This window comes from Gopherus evgoodei, chromosome 1, assembly GCF_007399415.2.
Source record: "Gopherus evgoodei ecotype Sinaloan lineage chromosome 1, rGopEvg1_v1.p, whole genome shotgun sequence".
Lineage (NCBI taxonomy): Eukaryota > Metazoa > Chordata > Testudines > Testudinidae > Gopherus > Gopherus evgoodei.
Window position 1 is genome coordinate 212,275,054 of NC_044322.1, and position 19,989 is coordinate 212,295,042.

Genomic DNA, 19,989 nt, shown 5'->3' on the forward strand with positions numbered 1-19,989 from the left:
ACTACAGCATATCTGCATATCAAGACTGGATAGTTTTCTCAAGACTTCGAAATGCAGAAGTATCTACCACAATCCTTGGTAGGTTATTCCACTGGTTCATTACCCTGTTGAGAAACATGAAGTGAAAAAAACATGCACATTTTCAAGACTTAACTTCCAGTCACTGAATCATATTATGCCTTTGTCTCCAAGAAGGTGGAATATTCTATTTGTAAAAAAGAAAATATCAAGATCTTCCTTTGCCCAGCACAGGGGTAGGCAACCTATGGCACATGCGCCAAAGGCAGCATGCAAGCTGATTTTCAGTGGCACTCACACTGCCCGGATCCTGGCCACTGGTCCCGGGGGCTCCGCTGCTGGCCTGGGATACTAGCTGCTGGCCCCACTGCCAGTCGGGCTTCCATCTGACGGCCCCAGGTCCTGGTCACTGGGCCCGGGGGGGGCTTTGCTGCCGGCCCAGGGTCCCGGACACCAGCCCAGGGCTCTGCAGCCACCCCTAGCTGTGGCCCACTGCCCCCAGACAGTGAGAGGGATAGACAGGGGCAAGAGGGGGCACAGCTCAGCACTCCCATCTTAAAAATTGTTCCAGCGTCACTGTGCTGGGGTATTTTTAAGTCCTCATTTGCTGCTTACATCACTATCATGCCATGTGGAACAGCGCACTGTGTTTGACATTGAGATTAGAATGTACATGCAAGAACAGGAATCAGAATTTTCTGACAGATTTCAAGATTTCCAGCGATTTGGCCCAATGCTTCCTTTTCTAATTAAACCTGAGAAGTTCACCAAAAGCAACTTGGATTTGTCCATATTTCAGTGGATGGGTGCTGAAGATTTCAGTTAAAAGCTCATTCAGTTAAAAAGTTCAGAATTGTGGGTATCAAAGTTTGGAGATCTGCGAAGTGCACTTGAAGCTACTGAGAGAGATCATGGGGGCCTCTTCTGACCTGCTGGATGTTCCTGCCAATGACATTTAACTGTTTGAAGAAAATTGCGTTTGCAATGCTTTCAGCATTTGGATCCACATACCTGTGAGAACAGGTATTTTCACACATGAAATCTGTCCGCCGCCCCTCTCGGAGCAGGTTAACAACTGATCACTCAGAAGTCTGCGTGCAGCTTAAAGATTCCAAATACATACCAGACAGTGGAAAACTCAGCAACAAAAAGCAAGGCCAAGGATCACAGTAAACTAACAATAGTTTAGCTATATATTATAGACTTCTAGAAAGAGACCTTCTAAAAACATTAAAAATGTATTACTGGCATGCAAAACCTTAAATTAGAGTGAATAAATGAAGACTCGGCACATCACTTCTGAAAGGCTGCTGACCTCAGGGCCAGCAAGTCTCAGTTCCTATGTAAAAGGTAGCTCAATATTCTGGCCATTTGGTTGAGTTGTCTCTAGTGAAGTAAGACTGGAACACAGCATTAAGTCAGTTTTTCTGCAGTGACAAACTCCCCAGAGCAACTTCTTATATTAAATAGCAGCAAGAAGTTGGATGACTCTTCCAGATTTTGGAAACACAAGACATAAAAGACAGATGCCTTCATCTAATTAGGCCAATAGATGTACACTGGTCCTCCAACTCCAGCTCTTTGGTACCAGAGGCCACCCAGACAATGGCTGTTAAATCTTTGTTTTCTCTTACTAAAGTGATCTTTCTTGCGGCATTCATCTCTACAAGAGGGATCAGTGAGCATAATGCCTTGTAAATCAAGGAATCATCTGTTTCCTGACAATATGGTATTACAACCACCTTCTCAGCTAAACCACAACACCTTCATATCACCTGTCACAAGCACTCTCATTCTAAAAAGGAAAGTTAGCACTGCCTAGCTGGCCATAGTGCCATTAAAATTGCTCCTGGATAGGTCAAAGTCTCTCAGGAACTTGGATGTTTTCTTAATTTCTTTTGATGACAAAAACAAATGTTTCTTTGGAAGTCTTTAGATCTAGCTCCTATTGGTCTAAGTTATGTTTGAATCTTCAGAGTGGAAGTGTTATCAGCCTTCCAGTAAGAGTACATTCTACAAGATCTACTCCCACTTCTTGGACAGTAAAAACAGAGCATCTTATGAAGAGGTCTGCAAAAATGCAAACTGAAAAAGAATGGAGAGTTGCCCAAAGCATTACAAAATGAATATATTTTAATATAGCCAAACAAGCAATAAAGACTGTGGAGTATACTTTCAGGACTGTATCCTGGAAAGCAGGTATTCTAGAAAAAGGTAGTTAGCTGCCTGACCATGAGCTCCCAGTGCATTCTTCTGGCTATAAGAACTAATTCGATCCCCAGGTATATAAATGGGAATATCAGATTGGAGAAGGAAGACAATTATTACCTCTGTATATAGCACTGATGAAGTCATTAGAATACTATGCCCAGTTCTGCTGTCTACACTTGAAAAGGAAGTTAAAAAAAATTGGAGAGAGTTTAGAGAACTACAAGAATATTTATGGTCTGGAAAAATGCCTTACTCTGAGAAACTAAAGGACCTTCATCTATTTAGCTTGTTAAAGAGAAGGTCTAGCAGTGACTATCATTTGCCTACACAAAGAGGAGATGTGATCCTAAAGGACTCTAATCAAGAAGACAAAGGTGTGACATGATCCAATGGCTGAAAGTTTAAAATCAGCATTATTCAAACTGAAAAAAAAATACATGCAAGTTTTTAATTGTGAGGGTGATAAATCATTGGACGGACTACCACAGGATGTGAAATCCTCCTTCCCATGGTGTCCTGAAATCAAGACCGGGTCTCTTTTGAAAAGATATTCTATTTCAGGGGTCGGCAACCTTTCAGAAGTGGTGTACCAAGTCTTCATTTATTCACTCTAATTAAGGTTTTGCATGCCAGTAATACATTTTAACAATTTTTAGAAGGTCTCTTTCTATGAGTCTATAATATATAACTAAACTATTGTAGTATGTAAAGTAAATAAGGTTTTAAAAATGTTTAAGAAACTTTATTTAAAATTAAATTAAAATGCAGAATCCCCCAGACTGGTGGCCAGGACCCGGGCAGTGTGAGTGCCACTGAAAATCAGCTCGAGTGCCACCTTTGACACCCGTGCCATAGGTTGCCTACCCCTGTTCTACTTCAACTGCAAGTTGCAGGACTAGATGCAAGAATCATTGAGTGAACTTCCTTGGCCTGTGTTATGCAGGAAGTCAGACCAGATCTTCATAATAGTCCCTTCTGCCTTTAAAAAAAACAACCACCCTATGAATCTGAAGGAGAGAACAGCTGTCCTCTCCTCAAATTTTATGTAAAAACTGTGTTCCTTGGACATCCAAAAGGTTACGAACGTGTCTCAAAATGAGCTAGTGGACTTCCCTGACCTATGGTTATTTAAAAAAGAAAGATGATTGTGTCACAAATTGGATTTTCATCCAAAACAAGAATGTCCTCAGTTAAAAGTCCCTTCCATGTGATTCCCACAGCAGGGAGGGGGGAGGAGGGAAGTTTCCTTTATAACTCCAGTCCTTACCGCAATCTTTTTTTAAGCTGCAGACTATCGTGGATAATTCTTTTGACAAATTCTAGTTCTCCCCCTTCAGCCATGATCTCTGTGATGCCTCCAGTGTTCACAGAGCTGGGAGGGGGCCGTCGAGGATTTCGAGAATTTACTCCCTGGACAGGAAAGGAAGTGTTTGAGGTTTAAACCATTAATGAACAGTTTCCTTCCTTAGATACTGCTGTCTCCCTCACACTCTGCCACGTAATAACACTATCAACACTGCACCCCAACTCTATATGGGAAATGCTAACAACATATTTTTAAACTTAACAATGTAATGGTTATTACTCCCCGTCTGTATCCATCTATTGTATATGGTTTTATACTTAGATTATAAGCTCTTTGGGGCAGAAATCATCTTTTCGTTCTGTGTCTGTAGGAAACTCAGCACAATGGAGTCCCAGTCCACAACTTGAGTTCCTAGGTGGTACGATAATACAGATAATTGAACCAAATCTATAGTCTCGACTACAGAAAAGAGTTAGCAATATATTGATGCTATATGAGAGTAACATTAAACATCTGGTTCCAAAGCACCATAGGACATGGACATGTCAAAGTTTAAATGTAAAATTATCTAGCTAACACCACCACTTCCCCCTATATTTCTAAAAGCTGAAGTTGTCATTATGGAGATCAAGATTCTAAGTTTCTTAATGGGTCTAGAGTCAGGGCTTGTCTCTACTGGCATACTAAATAGGCACCGCTGCGATTGATGCATCGGTGTCAATTTAGTGGGCCTGGGGAAGACGCAGTGAGCTGACAGGAGCACTCCCATCAACTTTAGTACTCCACTTCCCTGAGAGGCAGAAGGTAAGTGGGGAGCTGGGGGAAGGACGACACGCGCTCTCCCACCAGTAGACACAGCATTAGGTCAACGTAAGTTACGTCACTCAGGGGGTAATTTCTTCACCCCCCTGAGTAGCATAACTCATATCAACTTAAGCAACAGTGCAGACCAGACCTCAGACTGGTACCGCAATAGCGAAGACAAACGCTATGACACTGACATACTAGCATCACTGAGGCCCACTAGCACCCCTGTTCTACCACTACGGGAGGCACACTAGCACTAGGTCCATGGTGACTGCCTACTCTGTGCTAATTCTACTGGAGAGAGTAGAATACAACTAACGGAAGAACGCCACAGGTCAATTCCTACTTCAGAATATTAAAAAAATTTTTAAAACCCTCATTTAAGTTAATCTTTTACAAATTGCGACTTGGTGGGTTTTGCAATTTTTTTTTTTTAAATCATCAAAAATGTATACATTTACGAAATGACAGTTTATAAAACCCAGAGACACAAGGTTTTTCACAGTGAGCCTTCAAAAACTTTAATCTTTGCGGTATCATTACCCTCCTACCTGTTAGAAAGAACAAAAGCAAGTACAACAGTCAATCTATCTAATCAACATACTGTACCTTGGCTTCCAACTGGTTAGCAAAAAAGGGAGGGTTGCACATGCAAAAATCATAAATGATCTCAGATTCCTCTTTTAGTGCATCCATTAGAAGGGTCTTCTGTGGTACTTTAACCACTAGCAGAAAAAAAGAGGATGTTTATTGGTAAGGAATTAAAATTAACTCTAGTATTACATAAGTATTTTTAACACTTCCTTTAGGATATAATTAACATATTATACCACCAATTTAACATCAACATACTACACTGAAACACAAACTTTAGTTTCATCTAACAAAAGGAAAATGCATATAAGAAAAAGACGGTTACTCACCTTTGTAAACTGTTGTTCTCGAGATGTTTTGCTCATTATCCTTCCCGTTGGGTGTGCGTGCGCCACGTGCACGTTGTCGGAAGATTTTTACCCTAGCAACACTTGGGGGTCGGCTGGGTGACCCCTGGAGTGGCGCCGCTATGGGCCCAGATATATACCCCTGCGACCCAGCCACCTTCAGTTCCTTCTTGCCGGCTACTCCGACAGAGGGGAAGGAGGGTGAGTTGGAACAGATATGAGCAACACATCTTGAAGAACAACAGTTACAAAGGTGAGTAAACCGTCTTTTCTTCTTCAAGTGCTTGCTCATATCCATTCCAGTTAGGTGATTCCCAAGCCTTATGTAGGCGGTGAGGTCGGAGTGAAATGTGGCAGAATGTAAAACTACTGAGCCAGAGGCTGCAGCATCTCGACTGTTGAACCAGAGCATAATTCGAAGCAAAGGTATGGACCGAGGACCATGGAGCTGCGTGACAGATCTTGTGGGTAGGTACACGAGCCAGCAAGGCGGCAGATGAAGCCTGAGCCCTGGTAGAATGCATGGTGATGTGGCTTGGGGAAATATGAGCCAAATCATAACAAGTGCAGATGTACGCCATCACCCAAGGTGAGATCCTCTGAGAGGAAACAGGTAGGCCTTTCCTTCGGTCTGCTACCGCGACAGAGAGTTGGGGGGGGGAGGCGTTTTACGAAATGGTTCTGTCTGCGCAATATAAATGTGAGCAGTCTACAGATGTCCAAGGAGTGCGAATGTTGCTCCCATTGCGTTGAGTGTGGGTAACATGAAAGGCTGAAACCACCTTAGGGAGGAAAGCCGGGTGTGGTCGTAACTGCACCTTGTCTTTGTGAAACAGTGTATGGCGGAACCACCGTAAGAGCCCTGAGGAAAGCTGTCTTCCAAGACAGGTATAGCAGCAAGAAGGTCACTAACGGCTCGAATGGGGGAGACATAAGTCTGGTTAAAACCAGGTTGAAGTCCCAGGTTGGGGCTGGGCGGCGTACTTGAGGGTGTAAGCGCTCCAAGCCCGTGAGGAACCTCGAACCCATAGAGTGTGAGAACACGGAACAACCACCTTAGCCAAGGTGGAAGGTAGAGATGGCTGCCAAGTGTACCCTCAGTGATGACGCCACTAGGCCCTGCTGTTGTAGGCCAGAGGTAGGCCAAATAGAGGGGATTGAGACCTCAGTAGGAGTAAGATCAAGCGTTTTGCACCTGTAGGAGAAACGCTTCCACTCGGCTAGGTACATTGACCAGGTGGAAGGCTTCCTGCTACCCCGGTTTAGTCACGCAGCGGCCACACCGTGAGGTGAAGAGACTGCAGGTTCGGGTGATGAAGCCTGCCGTGGTCCTGAGTTATGAGGTCTGGGTGGAATGGCAGGGTAATTGGGTTGGCTATTGACAGGTCGAGCAACGTGGTGTATCAGTGCTGCCTGGACCACACTGGAGTTGATCATGATGATGCGCGCTCTGCCCCTGCAGAGTTTGAGCAGCACCCAATGAACCAGCGGGAACGGTGGGAAGGCATAAAGGAGTTGGTCCTTCCACGGCATCAGGAAAGCGTCCGAGATCGATCCCGGGAAGAGACCTTGGAAGGAGCAGAACATCTAGCATTTCCTGCTCTTGCGGTAAGCAAACAGGTCTATGTGGGGAAAAGTCTCCACTTCTGGAAAACAGAATGCATCACATCGGGGCAGAGCGACCACTTGTGAGATAGGAAAGACCTGCTGAGTCGAAGTGCCAAGGCGTTCCAAATGCTTGGGAGAAAGGACGCTACCAGATTTATCGAGTGGGCTATGCAAAAGTCCCAGAGATGGATGGCCTCCTGACAAAAGGGGGAGGACCATGTCCCTCCCTGGTTGTTTATGTAGCACATGGCCATTGTGTTGGCTGTAAACACTGAGACACCACAGCCTCGCAGCTGCTGCTGGAACCCCCGACATGCCAGGCAGACTGCTCTCATTTTTGGACATTGATGTAGAATGCCAGCTCCTGAGAAGACCAAGGGCCTTAAGCTCGAAGGTGACCGAGGTGAGCACCCAAGCAGAGAGATGACGCGTCCATCATCAGGGACAGTGAGGGCTGGGGCAAATGGAATGGCATCCCTGCCCACACCAGGGAGTTAGCCACCATTCTAGGGAGCCTAGGGTGCTCGAGGGAATGGTGACTATCGTGACCACGGGGTCCCTATCCGGGCGGTACGCCGAGTTGAGCCAAACTTAGAGAAGACGGAGGTGGAGCTTGGTGTGGTTGGTTACAAACTTGCAGGCAGCCATGGGACCCAGGAGACTGAGACAAGTGCGAGCCGAGGTTGTTGGGGAAGTCTGCAGACCTCGATGATTGTTGCCAACCTGAAACCGCGGCTGTGATAAGCAGGCTCCAGCTAGGGTCAGAGTCCAGGATAGCTCCTAGGAAGTCTAACCTCTGCATGGGAACCAGAGTGGATTGTTCTATAGTAATCATCAGGCCTAGACGTGTGAATAGGTCCTTGACGATGCCCACATGCTGAGTGATGTGTGTCTCGGAGTCTCCTCGGATAAGCCAATCATCCAGATACGGAAAAACGCATATCCGACGTCGCAAAAGTAGGCGGCGACTACGGCCATACATTTGGTCAATACCTGTGGGGCTGAAGAAAGGCCAAACAGCAGGACCTAAACTGGAAGTACTGATGGTTGGCTAGAAAGCAGAGGTATCTCCTGTGCGGAGGGAAGAGGGCGATGTGAAAGTACGTGTCCTTCATATCGAGGGCGGCATACCAGTCTCCAGGATCCAAGGACGGGATAATGGTTCCCAAGGATACCATGCGGAACTTCAACCTTATCATAAACTGGTTGAGTCCTCACAGGTCTAGGATAGGTCTGAGACCTCCCTTCTAGTTGGAGATTAGGGAATAACGGGAGTAAAACCCCTTGCCCCTTTTGTCCATTGGCGTCTGCACCTCTTGTAAGAGGAATTGCTCGTGAAAGGGGTCCCTGAAGGGGGACAGGGTTGGAACAAATTGGAAGTGGTACCCATACTCCACCTTGTGTAGGACCCAGTGATCTGAAGTTAACTGGGACCATGCCAGGAGAAAGTAGGAGTGGGATCCCAGCCTGTAACTGGTACGCCCCCTCGGGCGCACCTTCGAAACTTCGTCTTTGGTCCGGTGGTGATTGCGAGGGACCTTGATCTTGGCCCTCTAGGGGTCCTGATGGTTGTCTGCGACCATCTCGGCCACGCCGTCTGCCAAATCCTGTCTCTGGCTAGGCACAGAGTACGACGGTGTGGCTGGGGACGGAAAGGCCTGTGTTGGTCGCCGGCGTATGCACGCTCAGAGAGCGCATTACGACCCTGTTGTCCTTCAGGCTTTGCAGCCTGGGGCTGTCTTTGCCACGAAGAGGCCTTTACCATCGAATGGTAAGTCCTGAATGGTATACTGCAGCTCCGGCCGGAGGTTTGAAACCTGAAGCCATGAGATGTGCCTCATGGCAACACCTGAGGTCAGAGTCCTGGCTGCTGAGTCTGCTGCATCCAACCAGGCCTGGAGGGAAGCTCTGGCCACCTTTTTCCCTTCCTCCAAGAGAGCAGCGAACTCTTGGCGGGAGTCTTGAGGGAGAAGCTCCATAAACTTAACTACCGTCACCCAAGTGTTATAATTATAGCGGCTAAGCAAGGCTTGTTGATTTGCCACCCAAAGCTATAAGGCCCCTGCAGAGTACACCTTGCAGCCGAGTAGGTTCATTCACCTAGCCTCCTTCGATTTCGGGGATGGCGCCTGCTGGCCATGCCATTCCCTCTCCTTAACGGACTGAACGACTAGTGAGCAGGGAGGAGGATAGACATACAAGTAGTCGTACCCCTTAGAGGGCACCATATATTTATGCTCGACTCCCCTAGCTGCAGGAGGGATAGAGGCTGGGGACTGCCACATAGTATCGGCATTCGCCTGGATGGTCCGAATAAATGGGTAGGGCCCCTCTAGTGGGGCAACTGCCAATAGAATGCCCACTACTGGGTCCTCTACTTCCGGGACCTCCTCCACCTGGAGGTCCATATGGAGTGCTACCCTCCTTAGGAGGTCCTGATGGGCTCTCAGGTTGTTGGTGGGCACATCAGAATCGCGGTCCTGAGAACAAGAGTTGTCTGCGCAGGATGACACTGATGCGTGTCTGGATGGCCACGGAGGTGCTGAAAAACGATGGGCAGAGTCTGACTCTATCGGACCTTGCCCAACTCGGCACCGGGGACCGGTACTGGGAGGCGTACCAGTACCTGGAACGAGATCCAGACCTGCGACCAGAGTGATGCCGGGAGGTCGACCAAGATCTCGAGGCTCGACGTCGAAGACGGCGACAGAGTCACGGTGCCTGTAGCGGTGCCGGGAGCTGGAACGGTGCTGAGAGTAGCGGGTCTGCGAACGGGATACCGACCAGTGCGGCAAGTGCGACTGGTACCGAGGAGGAGAACAGCACCGGGACTGCAAGTGGTGTCAGAAGCGGAAGTGCCGACGGTACCTAGAGCATCTGCGGGACCATGATCATGAACAGTGCTGCTCTGCTGTGCCGACAGAGGATGGTCATATCAAGGGAGGCTTGCCAAGAGACTATTACCCGCACCGGCGGTGCCAGGGTCAGGCAGCATCGACTCTGTCATGGCAATGAGATCCCTCGCCGTTGGGAATGTCTCCAGCGTGGAGGGAACAGTAGGCTCAACCACAGCGCGTACCGGGGAGCTGTAAAGCACCGGATTCGACGGCCCTCGTGGGACCGGGATCGACGGTGCCAACCTCGTCAGTGCCTCGGCAGGTGTCGGTGCTGGGCGATCCAACTTAGACGAGCTCTCTGGCTGTGGTGCAGGTGGCATGGAAGCAGCAGGACCAGGGAGCTCAACCACGGCGCGCGCTGGGGAGCTGTCAGGCACTGGATTAGACGGCCCTCGTGGGACCGGGATTGACGGTGCCGATGTTGTCGGTGCCTCGGCAGGTGTCGGTGCCAGGCAATCCAACGTAGACGAGCTCTCTGGCTGTGGTGCAGGTGGCACGGAAGAAGCAGGAGCAGGGAGCTCAACCACGGCGCGTGCCTGGGAGCCCTCAGGCACTGGCAGGAGGAGTCGTAGGCTCTCTCGACCTGAGAGAGGGAGCGGTGCCGAGTCGACTTCAGTGCCGGCGACAGCCGGTGCCAAAAGGCCTTGGCAGTACCGGCAGGGTCTGGTGCCAAGGAGGCGCTTCTGCCTGCCGATTGATCATCGCTCGGTGCAAAAGGCGGAGGGGTAAGTGAAAGTCCCGCTCCTTTTTGTTCTCGGTTTAAAAGCCTTGCAAATGGGGCACTTAGCTGTCAAGTGCAATTCCCTGAGGCACTTCAAACAGGAGTCGTGCGGATCTCCTGTCGGCATCAGCTTGTGGCAGGCCGAGCATGGTTTAAAACCCGGTGAGCCAGGCATGGGCTCCGGCACCGGGTGCGGGGAAGGGGCTACTCCCCGAACCTCGCTATTACTAAACTAACTATGCTAGTAAAGAAAAAATGTATAACTATATAAATATATATATAAAAGGATTATAACTATATAACTATAAACACGAGAACTACGAGTAGCTAGGGAAGCAGAGGTCAGCTAAGCCGCGCTCCACTGTTCCAACAACCGACACGGGCGGTAAGAAGGAACTGAAGGGTGGCTGGGTCGGCAGGGGTATATATCCGGCGCCATAGCGGCGGCACTCCAGGGGGCGCCCAGCCGACCCACTGAGTGTTGCTAGGGTAAAAATCTTCCAACGAACGTGCATGCGGCGCACGCACACCTAACTGGAATGGATATGAGCAAGCACTCGAAGAAGAACTAGATAAATTCATGGAGGTTAAGTCCATTAATGGCTATTAGCCAGGATGGGTAAGGATTGGTGTCCCTAGCCTCTGACTGCCAGAGGGTGGAGATGGATGGCAGGAGAGAGATCGCTTGATCATTACCTGTTAGTGGCCAATGCCAGATGCTGCAGAGGGAGTGAACCTGTCGGCCGACAGGATACTGGGCTAGATGGACCTTTGGTCTGACCCAGTAGGGCCATTCTTATGTTCTTAAATAGCTTTTCTTATAACCAATATATCATAGGATGAGAGTTATTTTCAGAGCGATAGCAGGTGCTCCGTAGTTACGGTTAAAATTGACTTTTCGTTATAAATCTGATTTTCACCCCTCAAATAGCCATGTCTCAAAACTGATAGAAAAATTCTCTCTGCTTCAGACCTAGACTATTAAATTTTAAGTGAACTGTATGTGGAGTTCCAGAATTATTACACACTAAAAATAGATCTTCACAGTTCAAGTTTTAATCTTCTACCACTTTATTTTTAAAAACAGGAAGGGAGGATAGAGACAGAACCTAGTTTACCATATTCCTCTAGGTGAGGTATAGTGCACAGGACCAAACTTGAGCTGAAGTCTAACACTATTAACTTTTGAATCTGAAACACTGCTACTGGAGGCATGTATGGGGTTAGGGGGAGGGGGGCAGAGATCAGTGGTCACCCTCTCAACATAAGCATTATGTGGCACTAGGGTCCCACCACCTCACAAGGTCCAAGAGATTTACAGGAGACCACACACAATTTCAATCAGATCTTAATACAGTAACTCCTCACTTAAAGTCGTCCTGGTTAATGTTGTTTCATTGCTGTTCAATTAGGCAACATGCTCGTTTGTGTAATGCTCCCTTCTAACATAATTTGGCAGCCGCCTGCTTTGTCTACTGCTTGCAGGAAGAGCAGCCCGTTGCAGCTTGGAACCAGGGTGGACCAGCAGCCCACATCAGCTCCCCGCTTCCCTAAGTTCCCTGTGCAGCAGCTGCCAGCAGTTCAGCTCTGTTCCTCCCCCCACTGCCATGTGCTGCTCCTGCCCTCTGCCTTGGAGCTGCTCCCCAAGACTCTTGCTTGCTGTGGGGGGTGGGGGGAAGGAAGAAGGGGGCTAATGTCAAGGTGTCTCCCTCCCCCCTGCTCCTCCACCCCACTTACCCCATCTTCCTTAGAGCAGGGGGGACAGACCAGGACTCAGGAAGCTTGCAGCAGCTGTGTCTAAGGGCTTTTCTACATCACAAAGTTGCAGCGCTGGTGAGGGGGTTACAGCGCTGCAACTTAGGAGGTGTACACATCTGCAGGGCATCACCAGCGCTGCAACTCCCTGTTTGCAGCGCTGGCCGTACTCCCGTTTTGTCTCTGGTGTAGAGGATCCAGCGCTGTAATCAAGTGTAGACACTTACCAGTGCTTTTCTTGACCTCCGTGGAATAAGCAGGTATCCATCATACCTGAAGAAGCCTCTCTGGTAATAAGCAGGTCTCCGTCCCCGGTTTGCTCTCGCGTTCCCCGAACCCCCGTGCAAGCAGGTCTCCTTCCCTGCGGTTTGCAGGGGGGTTCGGGAACGCGAGAGCAAACTGCGGGGAAGCTGGTCTCCTTCCCGGTTTGCTCTCGCGTTCCCCGAACCCCCGTGCAAGCAGGTCTCCTTCCCTGCGGTTTGCAGGGGGGTTCGGGGAACGCGAGAGCAAACTGCGGGGAAGCTGGTCTCCTTCCCCGGTTTGCTCTCGCGTTCCCCGAACCCCCGTGCAAGCAGGTCTCCTTCCCTGCGGTTTGCTCTCACGTTCCCCGAACCCCCGAGCAAGCAGGTCTCCTTCCCTGCGGTTTGCAGGGGGGTTCGGGGAACGCGAGAGCAAACCGCGGGGAAGCTGGTCTCCTTCCCTGGTTTGCTCTCGCGTTCCCCGAACCCCCCTTGAAGCCGCCCAACAGCGCTGCAGTGTGGCCACATCTAACACCACTTGCAGCTGGTTGCTGTAAGTGCCACTCTGCAGCGCTGGCCCTATACAGCTGTACTAATACAGCTGTAACAACCAGCGCTGCAAAATTGTAGATGTAGACATACCCTTAGTAAGCTGATCTAATTAACAAGGCAGTGATTTAAGGGAAAACGCTTATCTCCCTCCATTCCTGCTGCCTTGTGTAGAGAGAGAGTTAACCCTTGAGGGCTCGGCCAATTGGTAGTTCATCATTTAGCAGTAAGGGAAATACCCCACCGTCTGACTCCTCCACCTCAACCAAGCTTCACAATCATCAATGTGTACCAGCATTGTTTGTTTAAAACTTATACTATGTGGATGGATGGATGGACGGACGTTTGGTGAAAAATATTTCCCTGGAACCTAACCCCCTCATTTACAGTAATTCTTATGGGGAAATTGAATTCGCTTAAAGTTGCATTTTTCAGCAACATAACTACAAAATTAAGTGAGGAGTTACTGCAGCTTTGTTAGCCCCACTGTCTGTATTTTTGCTTGCAGTCTGACAAGACTAAGGAAGGCTGGGAATGTGGAAACAGGGGGGTGAGCCCCTGAGGAGCCTCTTAAACCCATTAGCAGGTTTGTAAGCTTTGATGAGTATCTAAGGCTGACTGTTTGAAGTCTCATGACTTAGCCTCATAAGGCTTACATATTGGAAGCTGAATCTAACATTTGAGAAGCCGTGGAGGAAGGAAAAGAGGTAGAAGCTCCACTTCCTGAATCCCTCTCCAGAAGGACCAAGAAAGAGGAATTTTCCATTGGAATCCTATAGCTGCATTTCCTCCTCATTCTCCCACTTCCAGCAGATCTCAGGAAAAAAGACCAAGTCCAGAAGACATTAGACGGTCAATCTGAGGAGAGCACCACACTCCTACCTATGGAGCCTAGGTGGTTCAAGAAGCCCTGATCCCGAGGACTTACAAAGATTTGCAGGAGAGAGATTCCCTTTTAGTGGCATTTGAAGCATAGGGACTCCCTTCCAAGGACAGCAAGTGGGACTGATTACCACACCCCTCTCCTCCTGAAGTCTGCTGGATCAGGCCCCCTCTCCAGATCTTAGACCCATAACCAAGGGAAATCCACATACAAAAAGGAGGAACAATTTGAAGGAGCACAGGGCAGTGACTGTACAAATTTATTTGGGAACAGCATTCATACGTAAGGGGCAGCATGGAACAGTATGAATTCTGTCATGTTCACATCAAAGGTTATCTATCAGTGTTTTGTGCAACTTAACTTCATTTTAAAGATTTTTGATTGGATTATCATATGAATAATCAGATTTCTGCATAAGCATCAAAAGTCTAGAACTGTCCAGGCTGGTTTATAAGAGTGAACTGGGTTGTTTGTTAACTTTTTGGACCAATTGTGGCTGTCTGATTTCAATGGGGATGGTATAGCAACATGTGGTTACTCTTTGCTACACCAAAATCAGGGTAGCATATATTTGGCTGGACTGTAAATTCTCATTAGCCACTGAACAAGGCAACTATACATCATTACATCTGTTTAAAACAGGAGAAGTGAAAACATCAAAGGGGAATGAAAGTTAATGAATGATTATATATGGTACCTTTTATAAGATCAGATAAGTTATTCTGTTCCACATTTTCTTTGCATAATTAAAACACATATCATCCACTTCTGTTGCTAGGAAATACCAGCCATTCAAAGTGGCTCCAAGTAATGGGTAGATGCAAGATGCCCCGGTACCTGCAGCAAATAAACAAAAGACTAGATTAGTGAAACAAGTAAAGCATCAGATTTAAATTTAATAAATAATCACACAGTGTATGATGTGCATTTTTCTATTGTCACTCACAGCAATAAATTTCAATATTAAATACTAATCAACATTTTACCCAACAAGTAAATATACCTCTGTATTTTCTAATTAAAAAAAAAAAAAAAAAAGAACATTTTCAAACATGAATTTATTTTGCAGAACATTTCACTTATTCCAGGACTAACAAGGTAAGTCAGAGACTGAACATTTTTCTTCAGCAGGTTTTTTTTTTTTTTAAAAACAGGAGTCAGTAACTAATTCAGACACTACTGACCAAGTATATTTCTAAACATTCAGAAGACTTAAAAGAGAAATTACAAAAATATTTCTCTTCTGCATTTCTCAATTTACATTAATTACTTCACTTTAGTGACTGTATGACAGTACCAATGATGAGAAGAGGAAATTTTTTCCCCTTCAGACTTGGTTATTTCTTAATGTTTAAAGTTTTAACTAAAAGTTTGACTCCCAAGATAAAACTATACAAAGAACAAAAGCTAGATATATACTTAACTGATAGTTTGTGATAGGAAGAGAAATACGTCACATAGCACATTTTGTGACCATAAAGTCACTCATCATTGTACAAGCTATGGCACCCCTAGATTAATTATTACTAACAAGAGCACCATCAGCTTTTTTTGCTGCCCTAGGCGGCAGAAGGTCCAGCCCCTGAAATGCCACCCGACAGAGGCGGCCGAAGATCTGGCCGCTGCGGTCGCCACCCCCAAAATGTTAGCACCCTAGGTGACTGTCTACGTCACCTAATGGGTTGCGCTAGCCCTGATTTAAGAATTACTGAAAACACACAGAGACTAGTTTATGGCAAAGACTTTGACTGTGCCCTTAAACCATTGCTTAAGAGTGACCAAAACACAGAATATGAGAAAAAAGAAAAAATGCCTCTTACAGCTATCAAATTCTCATAGAGAACTGTAATTGGTGGAGGTATTAAGAGAAGGACACCAGAAAGAGAGATTATACTTTTTCGTCTGGTAATAAAGTCCTACTTCAATACAGATATTTTAAAGATACACAATATTAATGTGAGAGGCCACATTTTTTAACCACATCCTTAACTGAACAATTATTGGTAGTTACAGGTTTCTTACATAAACAAAAGCATTGAATGTTTAACAACACTTTACAAGAAGATTAAAAAAATGTAACATTTATACAGGATTATTTCCAAAACAACAACACAGGGAAGGTAACTGCAACTACCCTCTGGAAAGCTGGTAGGATAATACTGCAAGGTAAGTATCTCAAGAGAAAACAAATACCAGGTGGATAAAAATAAGTAATTTTTAAAAAGAGGATTTTTTATTTAAAATCAGATTTTTTTGATAAAATGTTTTTTGAGGGAAAAAAACCCTATCTAAAGATACATTATAGCTCAGATATCTCATCATGGAATAGGGATTATAAATTCTAATTCTATAGTATGAGACAGTATAGTCATGTAATGTTTAAAAAAGTTTTGTAAAGGAGTTCAAATAGTTCATGGACTAGGGACCTAATCTCAGAGTTCTAGGAGCTTCTGTATAGATTATTTAGGTTGATCTACCTACCCAATGGGACTCAGTGCTCAGTCTAGAAGATACTATCAGAGATGCTTAGTTCTCAAATGTGGATTTGTCTCTCCAGAGATAACATGCTTATTAACAGCAAAAATTTTAAGTAAATAAATAATATATAGAGGTGAGAAATAACAGACCTAAGCCCTATTGTCCCTCTGCAAAATTGTGTACACAGAGTCAATCCCTTACCTCTCCCTAAAAGTGCAAAGTTTCAAAAAGTTCAACGAATAGAAGATTGTTGGGCACGAAACAGAACTGGGCAAGAAGTCTGGAGATAAAGGTGAGAAGGGAGGGACAGGCAGTAGAAACAAAAGTGAAACTGTTTGAGCAGTGTATTCCAGAAGTCTTGAGGTCTTTCTGCGTAGCATTCATTGATTTGAGATCTACCATGGCATTCTCTCACTAAAGGAAAAAACTATAATGGCAACAGGCCGTAAAAGATACCTAATTTGGGAATATTTTAATGAAGTTCCTCTACCTGTGGGTAACACAGGCATGCGTGCAAAATGCAAACAGTGCAACAAAGAAATGCAAGGCCTGGTTTCCCGAAAGAAACATCATCATGAGAAGTGTTCTTCTCAGGAGGAAGCTGTGTTGATGATGATGATGATGATGAAAGGAACATGCCTGAACATGGAGGATCTTCAGATTGGTAAACTTCTTTATTTCATACTTCTTTCTTAAGGACTGCCTGTCTTCCTTCTGGACCATTCTTGAATTCTCATGTTTGAGCAAAAAAATATAGCTGTTACTCTATGGTACTATCATTTTAGATGCAGATGTGATAAAAATAAATAGCTGAAATAGGCAGATCTTCCTTTTACAATTTCACCCTTCAAGTAGTACTGAGTGTCAGTGAATGCAGTGAGTAATACTAAATTAGCAGTATGGTGGTAATAATTAAATAACTGCACTGACTTATTTTGTTTAGGAGAATCCATCCTCAACATACAGGATTCTGAAGACTATCCACCTTCAAGATCACCATCATTTTCTATAGTTTCAGAGTTATTGCCAATGATAGTGTTTCAGTCACATCATGTATGTCACACAGCCACAGTATATCACTTGTAGCAAAACGAAAAAAAATCTCCATCATATAGATAAATTTGTAATATGAACCAAATTACAGAGGTAATGATGAAAAAATTGCCCTGTTTGTTTATGCAACAAACCTTCCTTTCTGTATGATTGAGAACTAACACTTCATTAACATGGTTCAGTTAAGACCAGATACAGTCCACCCAACAGAGCAGATGTCGCAGGCAAATTGCTGGATAAAGTGTATAAAGAGAAATTGAGCAGTGTGCAAAAGGTTTAGTGGATAAAATTGTTAACCTGAGTCTTGATGAGTGGGGCAATGTCCACAATGATCCTGCTGTATGTGCTTGTGTGGCAACAAAAGAAGGAAATGTCTTCTTTACAGAAATAACTGATACATAGGAAATGCACATACAGCAGAATACTTAAAAGAGTAGCAGTAAAAGCAACAATAAAGGGCTGGTCTACACTACGGGGGAAAATCGATCTCAAATACGCAACTTCAGCTACGTGAATAACGTAGCTGAAGTTGAAGTATCTAAGATGGAATTACTCACCGTCCTCACGGCGCAAGATCGATGTCCGCGGCTCCCCATGTCAACTGCACAACTCCGTTCGGGTTGGTAGAGTTCCGGAATTAATATAAGTGCGTTCAGAGATCGATATATTGCGTCTAGATGAGACGCGATATATCGATCCCCAAGCAACGATGCTACCTGCCGATACGGCAGGTAGTGAAGACGTAGCCATACTGTGACAAAAAATTCAAATGTTCAGTATGCAGCTTGGTCACAGACAATACTGCAAATGTATCCAAGATTAGAAGAAATTATTTAGAAGAGAGTGAAGCAAGTCCAAGCTCATAACATAGTTGAAGTGCTCATTTGATGCACCTCCAAGCCAAAGATTTCAGGGTTCCAGAAATAAAGCTAATGTTGTTGAAATTGCAAAATGCTTCTGTAGCAACCACTTTGCCGCAGCTGCTCTGAAAAAAGTGGGAGAAGCCAAGCTAACTCTCCCACAAGACGTGCGATGGAACTCAGTAGTGGACTGTTTTTGAGCACTATATCAAGAACCAAATCTGATGACAGTTTGTGAACAAATCGTGAAAAAATAGATGCCACTGTCACAGCCAAAGTTCTCAACATTGGGCTTAAGAGAAATGTTGAACACATGTTGAGGACTCTGAAGCCTATTTCTGTAGCTTCGAACAAAATGCAGGGAAATAGCTGTTTTATTGCTGATGCTGTTGAAATTTGAAAGGAACTGAGTGATGTCTTAAAGAGAGAAATAGGTAATGACAGAGTCAAATTATAAGCATTAAAAAACACAAATGGGACAAGCACTATCTGTGACATCACTGATGTGAACTGTGACCATATAGATCATTGCTGCAATCAAAGTCCTATCATTGCACCAAATCTTATACAAAGGAGGTCAAGTAAGGTCTATGAAAGGTTGTAATTTGCTGGGTATGATTATGCTGTGTGTATCATTTTTGTATTTGAAGTTATGAATGTTGGCTATGTACTTGCATCTCAATGTTTTTTGGTTCTACGTAGCATCAGTGAAGCACTTGGTCAGCTCTTGAGAACGGGCACTTACTCAGAATAGTCCTATCAAGAAAAACACTTAACTGACAATGGACCTTGGAGACTCCCATCCCAGTATAAGGAGCCTTCCTGGGAACGTTCAAGGTAGCACATGAGCAATGGCTGCTCTACCTGTAAAGAACTGAGTCATGCGTGGACATGTGACTTGCCCATGTGACTCCAAACTCCATCTTGCTGCTGTGATTTTCGACCAAAAACAACAAAGGAGTGTTCTTCTACATGGCAGAGGATACAAAAGGCCCTGGAATCTCCTCCATTTTGTCTTCAATCCTGCTTCTGACCTCTGGAGAAACTTTGCTAAAACTGAAGCTCTGAACAAAGGACTGAATGACCCATCCAAATCTGTAGATGTACCCAGAGACTTGATTTGAGCCTGCAGTTTATTCCACCACTGAACCAAGAATTTTGCAATAGTTGTATGTATTTGATTCCATTTAACCAATTTAACTCTCATCTATATTTCTTTCTTTCTATGAATAACCTTTAGATTCCACAGGGATTAGCAACAGCATGATTTGTGGGTAAGATCTGACTTGTATATGACCTGGATCAGGGGCTTGGTCCTTTGGGATCGGGAGAACCCTTTTTCTTTTACTGGGGTATTGGTTTTCCTAACCATTCGTCCCCATAATGAGTGGCACTGGTGGTGATACTGGGAAACTGGAGCATCTGAGGGAATTGCTTGTAGGACTTCTGGTTAGCCAGTGGGGTAAAACCAACGTCCTCTCTGTCTGGCTGGTTTGGTGTGCCTTAGTAGTGAAGAACCCCCAGCCTTGGGCTGTGATTTCCTTGCTATAAGCAATTTGTCCTGAATTGATACTCTCAGAAGTCTCCCACTGGAGACTGCTTTGTTACACAATCTCCAGCTGATTTTTTTGCAAATATTCCTCAATGCTTGGTACCAGGGTCA

The 19,989-nt window shown here is 45.5% G+C and overlaps 1 protein-coding gene across 1 annotated transcript in view; it reads right to left on the minus strand.

The window, feature by feature from the left end:
- METTL16 (methyltransferase like 16) overlaps positions 1–19,989 on the minus strand; it is a 44,242-nt gene that overhangs the window by 18,024 nt on the left and 6,229 nt on the right. The window contains 4 exon segments of the mRNA XM_030534437.1: positions 3,497–3,639; positions 4,952–5,067; positions 14,633–14,671; positions 14,674–14,772. Coding sequence (XP_030390297.1) covers positions 3,497–3,639; positions 4,952–5,067; positions 14,633–14,671; positions 14,674–14,772 — 397 coding nt within the window.